This window comes from Nelumbo nucifera, chromosome 6, assembly GCF_055504915.1.
Source record: "Nelumbo nucifera cultivar China Antique chromosome 6, China Antique-T2T, whole genome shotgun sequence".
Classification (NCBI taxonomy): Eukaryota; Viridiplantae; Streptophyta; class Magnoliopsida; order Proteales; family Nelumbonaceae; genus Nelumbo; species Nelumbo nucifera.
The window spans coordinates 17133488-17151175 of record NC_142654.1 but is presented as its reverse complement, the minus strand read 5'-3'; the positions used below and the strand labels follow the sequence as shown (position 1 = coordinate 17151175).

The 17688-nt window shown below is 37.2% G+C and overlaps 1 protein-coding gene across 1 annotated transcript; it reads left to right on the top strand.

Annotated features, from left to right (window-relative positions):
* The first annotated feature begins 2247 nt into the window (after positions 1–2247).
* On the top strand, positions 2248–8915 carry LOC104590673 (uncharacterized). Its single transcript, XM_010249399.3, has 3 exons — positions 2248–2680; positions 8200–8304; positions 8467–8915. Exons 1-3 carry the CDS (start codon positions 2375–2377, stop codon positions 8776–8778), a joined length of 723 nt encoding a protein of 240 aa, XP_010247701.1. The 5' UTR covers positions 2248–2374; the 3' UTR covers positions 8779–8915.
* The last annotated feature ends 8773 nt before the right edge of the window (positions 8916–17688 follow it).

Sequence of the window (17688 nt, the reverse complement as noted above, 5' to 3'; positions counted from 1 at the left end):
CGATATCTGACTCCACGGTCCATGGGGCTGCACAAATGATAACACTCATCAATCACAATCTTCAGTCTACACGGGGACCCACCACCTTCTTAAACAACCATAATAAGCTTGTCTTTTGATGACGACCAGCAAGTTTCTAAAGTTAAGGGTGATATGGTGAGCTTCTCAACACACTCCTGCAAAATTAATGATGGTAATAAGGGGTGAGCAAAAAAAACCGAAAAATCAGTTAATCGAATGGTCAATTTGATTTCGGTTAACCGTTTAAAAAATCGGCGGTTAATTGAACCGATCGATATATATTTTTATATAATATTATATATATATATATTAAATTTAATAAAAATGTTTGATATTTTGAGAGTGTTCAGACTATCAAATTGAGAGCTGAGACTTTCGAGTGGCGAACAACCTGCCTGATAGTCTGAGTCGTCTGACTTCTGACACCTGCTGTGCAGGCCTTTCTTTCCCTCTCTCTCTCAGTCTCTCAGTCTCTCTTAGAGCTTTCTCTCTCTCGCCTTTCAGTCTCTCTTTGAACTCTCTCTCTCGCCTCTCAGTCTCTCTTTGAGCTCTCTCTCTCTCTCTCTCTCCCGCCTCTCATTCTCTCTTTGAGATCTCTCTCTGTCTCTCTCTGAGCTCTCTCTCTCTCACCTCTCAGTCTCTCTCTAAACTCTCTCTCTCTGGGTTTTGGCCTTTGGCGCTCCACCCTCTGATCGATTCATCGACAGCCTACGACATTGGAGGCTCGGCTGCGGGTTAGAGGCTAATGCATCTCGATGACACTAGCGATCCTAGTTACTGTGTTTTTCCTTTTTTATTTTATTTTAAGGGCATATAAAAACCAAAAACCAAACTACGATTAACCAGTCGACCGGTTAACTGGTTGTATCAATTTGGTTTCTATTCGGTTAAATGTAAAAATCAAACCTATCAGTTTGATCTAGAAAATTACCCCATGGTTCGGTTAATCGAACCGTGAGCACCCCTAGTGGTAACACCTAGACCTATTCATGGATCGAGCTGGGTTTGGGCCAAACTTTGCCTCTTTATAAACAGAAAATTACTAGGCCCGATACCAAGCCTAGCCTTATATAAAGCTAGAAGCTCAACTTTGATAGGTATTATTTTTAGAGCCTGAGTCCGAGCCTGTGGGCTTAAAATTTTGTCCAAGCCCGATTTAAGATGGGTTAGGTCGAGCCAGCCCGTCAAGCTACATGGCCCATGAACAAGTCTAGTAACACCCAATCAATAGGCTTTAAGATTCAAAACTTTATCATGATGATTTCTAGCAATACTAAGTTATACATAAACTATTGGGGTCATGAGAGGCATCAAAATTAATTTTAGTGGTTCAAGACCAAATCAGCCCCCCACAATGTTTCACAACATATCCCCACTGTGTATTGGAAATATCTCCCTAAGACATCATCATTCCTGATATTATCACCAGGAAATGTTCCCAATACACCACAGAGATATGCGATGGGATATTGTGGGGGACAGTCTTGTGGGAGGCTGATTTGAACTCTAGTGGCTCCCCATTTTGGACCCTTCTACGGGAAGGAATTTCCAAGATTTATTAATTGATTGATCATCCATATTACTAAAGTTGTCTTTAAGATCCACCAAAAAAAAAAAAAAGGAAAAAATAGAGAGCTTTTTCAAGCAAAATAGGTGGGGTCATCATCTTATCTTTAAATGATTCAAGTTATTAGATTTAAATTCATGATTTCTCAACCTTTTCATTTTAATATTTGAATATATAATAAATAATATAAAAAGTAGTATTTATAAAATTTAAATTATAATATGATAAACTTTGAACAATATGTTAATATATTATAATAACCTATATATTAAATTATTCAATTTAATCAATAAATATAATAAAAGTTTTAAATTATATTATTATTATTATTGAAAAATAATTTTTTAAAGAATATATTTCATTTTTTTAAAAAGGAGAATAAAATAGGTTACACGGTAGACCCTAGAACCGACCGAACCATGTTCACACTTACTCTACATTTACGCTTTTCGCTGCTTGTTTCGTAAATCCAAAACAGTATTATTTGCTGCTCTTGAGCCGTGATTTAGTAATAACGCTCCAATTAATGATTTAATCTGGAGCGTCCGATTCCCTCCGGGTAATGCATCCGGTGAGGTAAACTGTAAACCGTACATTATGATGATTATATTCTAATCTAACGGCTTTAAATTAATCCTCTACTGCAGCGTGCGTGCTTCATTGTTCATTCTTTCAAAATAAACGCAGCCGGTGAGGACGGCGGTATACTGCTGTTACTTTCCTCTCTGCACAGCAGAAGAAGAAGAGAAGAAAGAGAAGAAGAAGAAGAAGTTATTCGAGATAAAGATGTCGATGATGGAGATGATGCTGATATTGGTGATGGTGATGACGATGATGATGCATGTTGATGCTAGCGACACGAATCGGGCTTTTCAGCCATGCTCGGACACGAAGATACAGAGATCGGACGGTTTCACTTTTGGGATCGCTTTCGCTTCGAGGAGTTCGTTTTTCTACAATAGTTCACAGCAGCTCTCTCCATGCGATAGACGCCTGGGTCTCTCATCATCAAGCTCTCAGCTCGCGGTTTTCAGGCCCAAGGTGGATGAAATTTCTCTGCTCACCATCAACACCACATCCAACTTCTTCCCGGTACGCATTTTAGGGTTTATTTCCTTCTCAATAGGATAAGTTTATGTTCTATGGTTTCGATTCTGCAATTCGTGGAATCTGAATTTTGGACTTCTTGCTAGGTTTCGTCAAATTAGTTCGTTGCTTAGACCGACGTTTGCAAATTTTGATATTTTTCGTTATTTTGTTGTTATTATGGTTTTTGCTTTGATAAATGTAGGTTTGCAAATGTAGATAGTGAATTCATTAGGGTTATTGACTTTGATTGGAGCATTTAAACTTTTAGTGACGCAACGCGATAATCCCGGACTGGTGATGATCAAGTTAATGTGGCATAAGAGGTCTGCTTCACTTAGTGTTAGGTAGAACTTTAGAAATGCTCTGTGAATAAGAGATAATTTGATCCCTTGGATGGGTTTGTAAGGGGAATCTGATAGCTACTCAATGAAGATCGACAATGCCCGTACATATGATCATATATTACTCCATGTAAGACTAACAGTAAATTTGATTGCCTCTTTGTTTGCTTGCATGCTTTAAATTTTGTAGTTCTGTAACATTGGGAGATGGCTATTAAAGTAGTGAGTATCTTGATTTCTGGCTATTGGCTAATGGTTTGTGGACATGTTTGGTTTGTTTAATTGCTAAAATGCTAATGAGTGGATATATGGGTTTGGTTGAATTCTCTCAAGCTCATTGCATGTGTATCTTTTTACAAGGAGATATAGAACCTTAACCCCTTGTTGGAGGGAGGGGAGGGGAGATTGATGGGGATTTTCATTAAGTGGATCTCAAGGATAAGGAGCCTATGAATGAGTTGGAGGAAGAAGATGAAGAGGAAGTTCAGATATATCAAATATATCATCTTGGAGTATTAGTAGTGGTGGATCAGGTTGTTCATCAGAAAGTGCGGGTGGAGAAGTCAATGGGGCCCAAGGATTACTTCTGTACTTTGTTGCCCCTAAGGATCATGTTATAATCCCTTTTACTTCTTTATTGAATATTGTCCATATAAAATGTTTCCAGTTTTGAGGGGAATTTGAGAAATTTTGACAATCAGGACACTCAAGGCAGAGGAATTGAATGGGTTTCAAGTGAACTTGTCCTATCTTCCGACAATCAGTTGTTGCTCAATCATCAATCTTTAAGAAAGTGCTACGGTGTAGTCTATTATCTTGCAAAACAGTAAGAGAAAAATTCCAGTTGTCTTATTAACAGAAACATGCCAAGTAAGAAGGTATGGGCATTTGAAGATATACATGATGTACATTGAAAATAACACTCATATGATAAGCCTGTATATCCCTTTCAGACGTTTTTTTCATGAACACATGGGATTGATATTAACTGCCTGGTAAAAGGTCATGGGCAGTGTTTGACTTGAGGCTGGTTGCATTATTCCCATATCATACAGCACCAGAAATGGTTGAGGGTTGGTTGACAACGGTTTACTTTTTCTATCAGCTTCTTGTATAGGTATCCTCAAACTCCATAGGCAAGTCACTGGGAAGTATCAATCCAATTAGTGTTGGGAGTAAAAGGCAGTGGCAAGTGGCAACTAGTTCAACTAGTTTTTGAGAATAATCAACATCATGCTGAGAATAATGAAAATTAATTCCTGAAAGGTCCTAACTGCTAAATTTGAAAGTGATAATAAGGAATGAATATTCACAAGGGCCTGTCTTGTGAGACATGAAAGATTGATATTCTCCTTCTCAGAAAAATGAACTGGGTTTGTTTGTTTGTTTTCTTGGGGCATGGTCAGATAGATGGATTTTTCTTGAAGATGCTTCATAGTCTTGCATCAGTTTTATAAGTCTTATCATTTTCTTTTTCTCCTTTAGCTACTATTATTTTCATGCAGTTTTCTCTATATTTTCAAGGATTCTTAGCATCATGGACCTTGTCCAAAACCATAAGACAACAAAACATGAAAAAGAATTTTTTCTTTTTTGCAAATATAGGGGGTTAATAGGTGTGAAGTCTTGTCCTTTTATTGTTATAAGAGGCCTGTAGTGCTAGCATCTGCTGTTTTGAAAGATAAATGTTACTGTCAACTAGAGCCAATGGATACATATGTGCATTGGCTGGTGCTTATTAGATTTTATAAACTCGTGTTGCAACAAGTTATTATTTTCAACTGATTCCCTGATGCAAAAAGGAAGACCAATTGCTTATTTGAGCCAAGAACTCCATGGCAAGAATCTCTTTCTACCTACATACAAAAAGGAGTTGGTTAGCCATCATTGTTGCTTTCCAAAATTGGTGCTATTACTTGATTGGACAACATTTTATCATCAAAACAGTCCAAAGAAGCCTTAAGTTTCTGTTGAACCAGAGCCCAGAGGGTTGTAACCCCAGCTCAATGGAGGTGGCTAACCAAGCTAATGGGGTTCGGTTATGTAGTAGAATACAAGAGGGGTAGAGAAAATGGTGATATTGATGCCTTGTCATGATGGGAAGATGTTGAAATGTTGGCTATATCCATTGCTAAGCCTGAATGGATAGGCAAGGTAGGGGTAGCGAAATATTGGCTTATCCATCTGCTCATATACTCTGCTTTTTTAATGAAATCTGGTTAATTTTTTTTTTCAAAAAAAAAAAAAAGGTAAGGGAAGAAAGTCTAACTGATCCCTATCTACAACACATTAAGACACACAACTAGAAGATAACACCTTACGGTATCAAGATATCAAGCTAAGGGTGGATTACTTTGGCCTCTAGGAAGAATCCTATTGGGCCCTATTTCTTGTATGAGGACTCTTTTTAATGAACACCATGAATCACCTTTAGCATGACACTCAGGATACCATAAAACACTTCTCTGAATTAGAGATGCCTATTATTGGCTTGGAATCAAGAAAGATGTGATGGATTGGGTGAGGGAATGTGATGTCTACCAATGCAATAAGGCTGAAAATGTACCTTTACCTAACAACTATACGTGCAGCAATAATGTCAGCATGAAGCTGCCTGTAATGTTTGTATCCTAAAGTTGATATGCAAACAAGTTGTAGAGGAAGGATTACTAGATGTGGAGCTGCCTATTGTTGAAACATTGAAGCTTTATTCTAAGCATGTGAAAGAAGTGCCTGAAGATGTTATCCAAGCACTTGAGGGATAACTTTAACCAAAACAATAATGATGAGATTGGTAGTTGATTTCCCCAAAGATTTCAATTTCTTCTTCCTTATGGTTCCTAGTATAGAATGCATAGACCATGAGATCATGAATTGGAACAAATTTTGATTCTTCCTAGCCAGAAAACTTGGTTATGTTTTTTTTCCTTTTTTTTCCCGGAACTGGGGGAGATGATGCAAGGAAAGGTTCAATGGAGAAATAATTTTCCAACTCCTATACTAATTTCAGAATTTTTGGAAATGGTGATATTAATATGTTTTTTTTTTTGTAGATTTGTAAATTCATTATCTAGTTTGTGGATGTCTTAGGAATAAAGTTTTTAAGATTTCTAGCAACTTAATATTATTAGTAAATTAGAATTACTATTTGTGATGATTTTGGACTTACTATTTATAGCAATCCCATATTTATTTTTATAACAAAATCATAATTTATTATTTTTAATAATTTCTTTTTTTCTATATTAAGTTAGTTTTAATGTATTATAGAGCCAACTCTTTTGCTCTTCTCACTCATTCCACAGTTCCACTACAGCCATCACTTCTGCCCTCAATGAATCACCAACTCCAATTGGCCCTGAATACAAAGCAACAGCATTACCATTTTCATCCCTAAAGGCCCCTCCTACTCCTGATTGCACTGGATTTCTTTCCCAAAGTGTTGCTATCAAGTTAAGCTTAATGAAGTCTTTCTGTGGTTGTGCCCACGGAAAAAAAAAAAAGAAAAAAGAAAAAGCTCTCTCCATTGAAGTTTTAGTTGCAGAAGTGTCTGCTACCTCTCTCCATCAGTGTTTTAAAAGGCATGGGAGGCGTACGCCTGGAGGCGCGCCTCGAGGCGAGGTGCTCCCAAAATGCCCTGAGGCGTATATGCTAGAGGCGCAGATACCTCTGAGGCGTATGCCTCTTGCGCTTTTTTCATGAGGTGTGCTAGAGGCATATGCCTCATGCGCCTCATGCACATCTGATATAAAAAGACAAAAAAAAAAAGGAATGGAAAGGAAAGGAAAAGAAAGGGAAGGGAAAGAAAAAGGAAGAGAAGAAAAAAAGAGAAAAGGAAAGAAAAGAAAAGGAAAGGGAAGGGAAAGAAAAAGAAAGAGAAGAAAAAAAGAGAAAAGGAAAGAAAAGAAAAGGAAAGGGAAGGGAAGAAAAGATAAGGGGAAAGGAAGTGGTTTGCCCCCCAGACCCCCTCGCCCCCTTTTCGTTGCAGTCCAATTTGTTTTTTTAGAGTTAGGGGGGTCTTGCTCCGCTCCGGCTCCGCTTCGATAAGACCCCCCCCCCCTTTCAACTAATGTTATGCATCTTTATTCTTCTTAATATAAAAGATTTTTATTAAAAATAAAGAAAAATGAGATCCCCCCTTTCTCTTCTTTTTCCTCCTAACCCCCACAAGTTAAGGAGGCTTACGCTTCTTGTGTTCTCAACTACGACGCCTCACGCCTCTAGGTAATGGAACGCCTCGCGTCACGCCTCCATGTTTTAAAACATTGCTCTCCATTAAGTATTTTATTGACTGAAAATGAAGAAAAAGCTTCCAAAATTTTAACCCATTGGGCAATCCTCACTTAAAAAAAGAAACAAGTGAAGGGGAAAAGGAGAAAATTCCTGGCAACAACCAAAATTTACCAGTTAAAAAAAAAGAAAAACAGAATTTTCCAAGCCAGACTTTCTTTTATCAAATCAAAAGAATGCTATTCGAGAAATCCTACAGAAGGATTTCTTGATCTTCAAAGATGCCAAAACTTAGGGAGGATGAAATGCTAGTCTCTTAAAGATGTTGGGAACATTTTCAGGAAAGTAATGGAACCTTTGTCATTGATTATATACTTGTTTTGTTGATTACAAGAAAAAAAAAAAACTGTTTTCCATTGGAAATATTTTCAGGAAAAGCACGGCTTTGCCATTGATCGCAATATGCGTATTTGTTTTGTTGATTAAAGGTGCATGAGGCTTGTCCCTTGAGGTTCATTTCTAGAAAGTATAATGCACATGGGTCACACCTCGAGGTGCCTTTGTCAATTCTGTATATAACACATTAATTGAAGTTACAGTTTACGTTACAAGAATGGATTAAAGAATAATTATAAGATCTCAATGTGCTTAGATTTGAATTTTACGTATATTTAGGGTTTTGAACACCCATTTGAGGTATCGATTTACATTCAGGAGTATCCTAATTGTCTGGAAGGATTTGAATGAAATCTTTATACCTCTGTTTAGTCCTTGTTTATATGATGAATTCATCTTTACATTCTTTTATAAATTTTTCTGTAGTTCTATACTTTTATCATTTTTGTTCATGTCATTTTTTCCTACCTCATGCATTAGAAGATCCTAATATGGTAACATTTTTTCCTACCTCATCTTAACATTCTTTGCAAACACTGGTTTATGGTTTGTCAGGAGAATTATGGCTACATGGTTGCATTTGCGGGGAGGAAATATGCAGCAAGATCTCCCCCTGCTTTTGTTGCAAACAGTACCTATATGGTAACCAGCTTTACTCTGGTAAGTAGATCATTACATCAGACCTGGGTTGGTATGAATTTAAAATCACGTTTTCTTCTTATTTCTTTTCTATTTTTGGATGGATAACTATTAACTCTAAATTTTATTATACAACAATAAAATAAATTACATAACTCGGTATCTTTCCCATTGTGAATGCAGGTTCTCGAATTTCAGAAGGGTAGGCTGCAGAACTTGTACTGGAAGAGAGATGGATGTGCTTCGTGCTCAGGAAAGTCTAATTTTGTCTGCCTCAACAAACAAGACTGTGCAATCGGAACGAATAGTTGTAAAGGCCGAGGTGGGTCTGCAGATTGCAGCTTAGGAATACAGCTAGCCTTCTCAGGCACAGACAAGCATGAAGCTGTGCTCAATTCATGGTATGAAGTGAAAAATCTTCGTCAGTATTCCCTCTATGGCCTGTATTCAAACCTCAGGGATTCTCTCACCAGCCAGTTCAACAACTTCTTCTAATTGAATTACATTTTCTTCTTCATTTGTCTTGTCTTCATCCTCGTTGTAACGATCAATTTGTGTAAATTCACACTTGTGAATGTCAATTCGTACTGTGAAGTAGCTTAAAGAATGGCCAGGTTAAGACTCTGCATGCATACGAAAGTTCTAGGTGAGGTCTATCCCAATCCCATCGAGGTTGTCAGTGATAAAATCATACTTTGAGATATCAAAAGAAAGTATCGGTCAGTATCGAGAGCTTTTTCTTTCTTTTTTTTTTAGTTTTTTTTTTTTTTTGTAAATTAGGTCCAGAGGGGCCAGTTTAAGGTCTATCCATTCTCTGAACCAAGGTTCAAAAAATGGATATGATATGTCCCGTATCAGACGTATTGTACCGTATTTTTTGAATGCCTTTTTTTAATTCCCTAAAAACCAAATTTTGAAAAAAAAAACTAAAAAAAGTATTTTTGTGTGTATCTAAGTATCTATATGCCTCTACTGATATGCAGAGGCGTATCGATACTTTGAATCTTGCTCTGAACCAGTCAAGACCCCGAAACACCCCCTCCCTGTAATGGCATATTAGGAGGCTCCTGATATGATACATATTGGCCGATAATAGTTCAACACATACTGAAATTCCAAACCTTGGTTGATACTTGGTGCTCCATAGGTGGCAAAATGGTTCAACCCATTGTAGCAAAGATTGAAGAAGAAGTAAACATCTAGGTGCGGCTCTCAGGAGCATGCCCCATGACAAGTGTGGGAGATTTTCCATTGCATGCTGAGATGTGGGTTTGCTGTGTGGGGTGTCGATCAAAACTTGGAAAGATAATATTATTAATGCTATGTACGAGAACATAAATACATCGTTTATAAAAGGAAAAATAAAAAATCTGAAGTTGGCTAAAGCAATTAGGCTGGATAGTGGTAAACCTTAAAAAAATCGGAAGTTGGCTAAAGCATGTTCTTCCTGGCTTCATCACTCTGGAACCTGCGGCTACGGGGTTGCAGTGGGTAACCAAAGATGGTGTGGAGAGACAGAATCTGTCCCGCAGTGAGAATATTGACTTTAAGAACACTTGAATAATGATGGAAAGGAAGTGTGCCCGAAAGAGAACAATAAAAGAGAGTGACGATAATCCAATCTAGAGGATTCAAAAGATTGGTTGACCAATATGGGCTAATTGACATGAATAGTTTGAGGTAGTAAATTCAAGTCGAGATCCTAACAAATGATCGAGGCTTCTTTATCCAAATGCGTATTTATAGAACCTACCTTTCCTTGTATGGACCATATTCCTCTTTTTCTCCATCTCCCCCTCCTAACACTCAAGTAGAGGCCTAAGCCCTTTAGATTTGGGGGGTGTTCTTGTTTTGGATTTGGAGAGGGAAGAAACTTTGTTAATGGGATTTTGCTTTTCATTGGCCAAGAATCCTATATTCTTTTTTCATTTTTATGTGGGGATCAGGGAAAGTTTATTTTTCTGGGTAAGTGACACCCACGAAAGTAATATCCATCTCCTACGTGGGTAAATAACTTTCCCACATAGGGAGAAAGTTGTCAAAGCTTGGATAGAACAAAAATGCCCTTTTTAATAATTGACTTCTATGGCTAAAATGGTCATTGCCTTATTTACCTGAGAAATAAAAGAGCATAGGTAAATGCACTTACCTGGGTAAGTGTTTCCCAGGAAAAACTTACCCAGGTAATTGTATTTACCCGGGTAAGTAACTTACCGAAAAGCGAATGGGGTCTTGAAGGAATGTGGTGAACCTGTAATTTGTTTGAAAATATTATAAAAAAAAAAAACTTAAGAAGTTGAGGTCACTTGGGTCAAGAGTTCAATTTTTGAAAAAAAAAGTTAACTACATAGCGGCTGTTTGGCATCGTTGCCGCTTCTTGGAGCAGCGACGCCACATCAGTGCCACATAGGAAAAAATGGTGCTCTAGGAAACAACCATCTGTTTGGAACCGTTTTTTCATAGAAAACGGTGCTCCAGCTACGCCTTGGAAATCGGGAAGGCATGGCTTGGAGCAATGCCAAATTTGGTGTTTCCTGGAGCTGTAGCTTGTTAATGCCAACAGGGCAATGATGTGCCACTAGATAATGGGTAGAAGTGCAGAAAACGTTTCCTGGAGCATTGGTACCAAACAGAAAAAATTGTTGCTCCAGGAAACGTTCTACCTAACAGCAACGATTCCAAACAAAAAAAAGCACCATTTTCTCCAACCCACACATCAGGCAACTGCAGCATCGATGCCAAACATAAACATAGTTAATGAAATAAAGAAATGAAATGTACAAAAAAATTAAAATATTCATGACAAAAAAATACATAAATTTGGAAAAGTTAAAGGAGGTGCAAGATAGACTGTATCTATGAATGACGGTACACTCCTCCATGAAAGTGGTGTTACAGAAAAAGCTTAACATTATTCTCTAACAGGAATAGGCTCATTGGGCCCAGAAAGCGAGATTAAATGAAATTAACTTGGAGAACAATAAGTACTTTCACACAATGGCAATGATAAGACGAAATAAAAATAAGGCCCCGTTTGGTTCGCAGGAATAAAGTTCTGGGATCGGATTTGGAATGGGCTATTTCAATTCCAACTGTTTGGTTGGGCAGAATCGGAATTCCGTTTCGGCTATTCCCATTCCTGCTGGAATGGCATTCTCCCATTTGTGTTTGAGGGAATGGTCGTACTTTGCCCCTCCCTTGGGAATGAAATCTCATTCTTGCTGATTCTCATTCCTATTTTCATTCTTGTTTGAACCAAACAGACTATGAGAATATACCATTCCGATTCCGATTCTGATTTCAACTGCAAACCAAATGGACCCTAAAATCTTCAAAATTAAAGATCATAAAAGAGTTTAATTCCGACCAGAAACATCATGGAAATAAAAGAAAGTTTTGCTCTATTCTTAAAACAGATTCCACACTCTGGGTAAAAGGCATATGAATGAAGTCACTAACCTTATCTGCCTGTGCCTCGTAGAGGAACAAAATGAAAGCCTAAGAAGAGATGTTTTGTAAGAAGAATATATGGGAAGCTCTAAATTGAATGCATGGTTTAAAAGCCTGAGTCCAGATGGGCTGAATGTTTCCTTCTTTAAAAAACATTAGGGCATTATCCAGATTCTATTGAAAAAGTGAAAACCCATAATTGGCTGATGAGAAATGAGAATGGGATTTGATTAAAAAGTCATGGACTTAATGAGAAATGCATTCAACTTGTCATGAAATGCGCCACTATTGCTTCATATCAAGTCCTCATATATGGTTCACAAACAAGAACTTTTAAATTAACCATGTAGCAGGATTTATCAATTTGTTAAGAAGACCCCATCTCCTATCTTTTTGCTTTATGTGAGGAAGCTTTGATATGAATGTTTTCAATTGATCATGTTAATAGAATGAGAATATAGGGTGTAAGGCCAGAAGAGCCTTACGTCCTATCATTCCTATCCTCCAATTTGCCGATGACCATCTACTTTTTGTAGAAACCTCCCTTCATGCAGCTTAGAAGATAAAATACATTATTGAGAAGCTTTCTAGGGTTTTGGACAATGCCCAAACTTAAAAAAAAATGGCACTTTAAGTGCTCTATGTTACAAAAAAATTCTCCCAAAAGTTCTCAAATTTTCGTTGGAAAATAAAAAGAGAAATAGCTAGGTGCCACAATCATTGATGATAGGGTTGGTGGACATTCTTTTAAAAAGGTGGTGGAGAAGGTTGAAAGAAATTAAGTGGATGGAAACCAAAGAACCGGACAATGAACCATTCAGGGGTTTGGTTCCCGAGTCGAATGGTCCGATTGTTCGAACCAAATGGACAGTCTATTCTGACAAAAAATTTAAAAAAAAAATAAAAATGGCCAAAAAACGTTGAATGATTCAAATGATTCGAACTGTTCGACCATCCGGGTCAGCGGTTTGCTGACCAAATCAACGATGTTTGGCCAAAATGGTAGTTCTGGGGTAAAACAGAACACACTCTAGCAAGAAAAGCTAACCTTCTCAAACCGACAGTTAATATAATGCCCACCTTCTTGATGATTGCATTTAAAATTCCCACTAAAACCTTGGACAATATTGATAAAATGCAAAAAAAAAGAAAAGAAAATGAATAGAAAAAAAAAAAACCTCTCCACTTTTAAAGTGGGATAAAGTATGTAGCTCTATAGAAGAAAGGTAAATTGGATTAAAGAAACTTTAGTGGTTTAATCGAGCTTGTCTTGCAAAATTAGGTTGAAAAATTTTTACTCAATTTGATAACCCATGGGTTAAGGACATGAAGGGTAAATATATTAGAAACAATAACTTTTGGGAAATCGATCCCCACAATAATGCCTCTTGGACCTGGAGAAGAATTCTCGAACAGCACAATATATTTCCATTAGGTCAAATTTGAAGAATTGGCAGTCGGAAGTTGGTTAATTTCTGTAAAGAAAATTAGATCGGGAGGGTTCTCTTATTAATTTTGTGGGTGAAGTTGAGGAATTAGGATCAGCTAAATGCATTAGCCGTGTAGTGGGCTCTGGAACCAATGAACACGAGCCCACAGTAAAATGTTGAATGGTTGTGGTCCTATGTATTTTATGACTGGTGTAGAGTGTTATTATTGATTCCACAACCTTCTGAACAGCTAATCAGCTATTGCATTCAGCTGAACCTATGTTGAAGTTGAGTTCTGAGATCAAAATATTATGGTAAAAACCCTAATCTCTCCTAATATCAAAGAATGGGATTGCAGATATTTGAATGACTTGAGTGATGTTTGGCATTGATGTTGATTTTTCCTTACTGATTTTTGTGGCTTTGAGTCTGTCATGTAAGTCGATTTATGTGGCTTTGAATCTGTTTGGTAATGATTCTCAAGAGCCGATTTTTTCCTTGTTCGATGCTATGTCATCCTAAAAAAAATTGAAATCAGATAGAACTCAGGAAATCCTCAGAAAGGGTGATTCCTGAAAAGGGCGGATTTCAAGAATTGATTTTTGGCCGTTTTCTTGAAAATCATTAAAATCAGCCAAACATCACCTTGTTACCTCCGGAAGTTCTGTTAAAAATCAAGGCCATTTTTCTCCCTCCATTGGATAAACATGACACTTTTGTGGAAGCTAAATCCAAGGGGAGAGTTCTAGTCTGCATACAAGATTGCAAAAGGTTTGGCAAAATCCTCTATGAGAACTCTAGAGAAGAGGATCATGTGGAAACTGAACTTCCCTCCTAAACTCAAATGCTTCACCTAATAATTAGCGAGTGTCTTCCTTCTAGACCTTTGTTATCTAGAAAGGAAATGAATGTTTGTTGTGATTGTTGCTTTTGTGGAGACTTGGAAGATTGCACTCATGTCTTCTCAAAATGTGAATTAGCTAATGATGCATATGAATCATGTCAATCTGGTTCAAAGAGATGAGAACACGTCTATGAGGGAGTGGTGGAAAAAATTTGTGAAATTGATAATGAGATACAGGGCAACTTGCTCTTGTGTAGCTCATCCTCCCTCTTCACAAAAAACAAAAAGAGCTCTTTCTTAAAAAGAATGCTCCTCTTAGGTTAGATAGGCCTATAAAAGTCAAAATGGACCTCCATTTGGGTCCAAGTCTTAGTATATCTGAGCCATGGCCCACGAAATGTTGTGAAACAAAAAGGTTTTTTTTTTTTTTTGTATTCTACCCCTTTTTCCCCAAAATGCTAGTTGTGGGATTCAATTCCGTGTCAATGCTGGAACAAACTAGTTAATACACCAGTGATCCAGCCCTCGGTTGGTTAGTAAACCAGCAAAATGGGGTTTGCTTGAAGCAGAAAGAACAAAAAACTATCTCCTCATCGTGGAGAGGAATGCCAATTTAATATTTCCGCATTTAAACCCCCCAATCTCCTAGTATTTTGACTATTGGTGACTTTGGATATCAATAAGATATGCACAATATAATGCGATATGTATTGATATTTTAAACCTTACTTGGTAGGCTGAAAGTAAACACTCCTAAATGACTCGATTCAAAAACTAGACTTTGAGATTGCCCTTAAAATGCCCTTATGAACACTGAGTTTTTAATTGCAAAAACGAGATATGTCCTTAAAATAAGGAATGCCAAATGCAGCCAAAGCATCTCTTTGGATGATTTAATTGGCTTAAAGAAAATCGTTGTTGCTCCAAATGTTAAGTGTTCCTTTGGCTCTTTCTTCAAGAGAAACAGAAAACCTAAATTTAGGAATGAGCTAATATTTAAAAAGAAGTCCTTTAGTCCTTAAATTATTCATAAAGCAGAGTTCATTTATAGTGAATGTATGGAAGCAAGCGTACTCCTAGATGAGGAGCTCGGGTCTCCTGCAAGCAAAAATTCTTCTCATATAGCATCCAGCTGCACATTGAAAATATAGGGCGAGATTTCCATGCTTTTGCAGTGTGTGCAGAACTTTTGCTTGCTGCAGAAAATCCCATCATCAGGAAGAGAAGGGTAGGACCAAAACCATTAAGTGGGTCAAATGGATTCCACCTAAACATAGAGTTAACAAAAGATATTTTATGCCTTTTATAGGAGAGAGAGAGAAAGAGAAGCTAATTAGGTTAACTTGGCTCGTGCTTCACCCTCTTCTTTAAATGAAGTTATAAATCTTGTTTTTCTTTTCTTTTTATCATTTTCTTAATGTTTGGGGTGCTACGTCCCTTCTCTTGTGTAACTCTTTCCTCACCTACTAAAAGAACTAATGGAGAGAGTTGTTGGACTTGGAGCATCCGTCTAGTAGTTAATCATTCGAACGGTTTTGACCATTTTTTATTTTTTTGTCAGAATAGGCAGACTGTTCGACCTTCGACCCGGTAACCGGACTCCTAACCGTTTCGGCCTCCAGGTCGGTTTTAAAAACCATGGAAAGGATGAAATTTATTATACCCCTCAATTTGAGATTTGGGAGTTGATCTCTTTGTCCAAACGGGCTTGGGACCTTTGAGTTGGAGGATGGATATAAGTTTTTTTTTACCTACTTTCTTGTTTGAGCAATTATTTAACAGAAAATCAGGGTTAGTTTGGTCATTAAAAACACTTAATAGCCTAGCTCTGAATAACTTCCGTTAGTGGCTACTAACGGTGACATGCCGGAAGGTAAGTTTTATATAACAAAAATTCTCTGACAATGAAGGTCTCTAAAGGTTTTTAAAAATCAGGTTAATATTAAATGATCCCAAAGGGAATTTTAGTTAATAACCCAAACAGGAAAAAAACATTTTTTTATGACAGTTGTAGAAAAATCCAATCTGGACTGTTCAGGAATATTATAGGTCTTCATATCATATGCTCACCATTTGTTTTTTTTTTTTTTTTTAAATTTTACCTTGTATCCAAACTCCTTAATAAACATATGAGATTATTTAGAGCTACAAATGAATTGGATATTGAACCTACCCAATTCGAATCCAAACCTTTCAGGATCTGAATATCTGATTGATAAATCAAAACAAATTTGAATGTATGATTAATTTTGTAATGGATGTAGGGCCAACCAGGCCCAACCGATGCATCATTTCTTCCTCCAAAATAGAGACAAAAGGGAGGAGAGAAGCAAGGCTCATAGTGATCGTTGATATGTTAGGGTCCAATTCAATTATTTGTATAAATATCTCTGAGCAAAACCTATGGTGCATCTCTTGTCCCATGTAGCAGAAAACGTGATTGGTTGAACGCGATGGTTAGTATACCTTATTAAAGATGAAAATACACTTTGTGAAATGTAAAATCAATAAAAAATAAATAAATTTTAACATGATTGGTTGAGATTTGGATTTATCGTGCAACCAATATTAATGCATACACCTTAATTGAACTCATATCTTTCTTATCTGAAGGGTTTAGGAGTCGTTTTCTTCAGGATTTCATTGGAGACCTGAAATTCTAAAGTGGCTTTTGAACAAAAATCTTGAAGATCAGTACATCCTGACAGACTAGAAATAAGGTTCAAAATATCACAATGCATTGATTTACAGATTCATCGATACACTGCTTCCTTAGACTATTTCAGTGGCTTTTAAACATTATAAGAGAATATATCATAACCATGAAAAAATTTGTCAAATGAAAAAAAAAAGTTTCAATTGATCAGAACTCTTCATATGCAATTTTTTCATATCAAGAGTATTTGACACTTAGAACCTGAAACCCTAAAACCACCCAACATGTACTTGTCTTCAATCTTCTTCTTAGCATCTCAGATTTGTAAGAAAGAGGGATTTGTTGGTTGTTTTACTCTAGATTGACTTGATCTTCCACAAAACACTTGAAAATTAAACTCTCCAAGGATCTTCTATTTTACCTTGGTGAGACTTGTGATCAAATGGCCCTTCCAAGTTCCAAGGAAAGATTAAACCCTTTTTCCCCCTCAAGTCAAAGTGCTCCAAACAGTAGCATAAGCTGGTGAAAGTGGAATTGGGATCTCCACCTCACAGAATGCTCTTCACACCGACCTCACAGCCATATCCCACCAGATCCGGACTTGTGGAAGTGAGGAACTGGGGATTGATCGAAACAGATTCCCACCGATTCCAGCCAGCAAACTACAGGATCTCTTTTCCTGTTTCTTTCCCTCTTTTGATTTTGAGTTCTGGAACCAAGTCACTGGGTCGAATGGATCGGAGCCCAATTCACAGCACGTGCTGTGGAAATGGTAGCGTTTGGAATTGATTATGACCTTATGGGGTTTTTCCGTTCTCTTCTGATTTTGAAGCTCCCATTTGTCACTTTCTTCTGATGTGAATCGTTCCCAATCCACAAAAAGAAAAAGTAGAAAGCAAAGCACCTGCAAGCTTGCAGATGGACAACTGCATAACACAGCAGTCTTTTATATTATCTTGCTACCGAGTCAAAACTAGAAGTCCAAACACTAGCCATTGTAATTAAGTCACAACACCAAACAAATA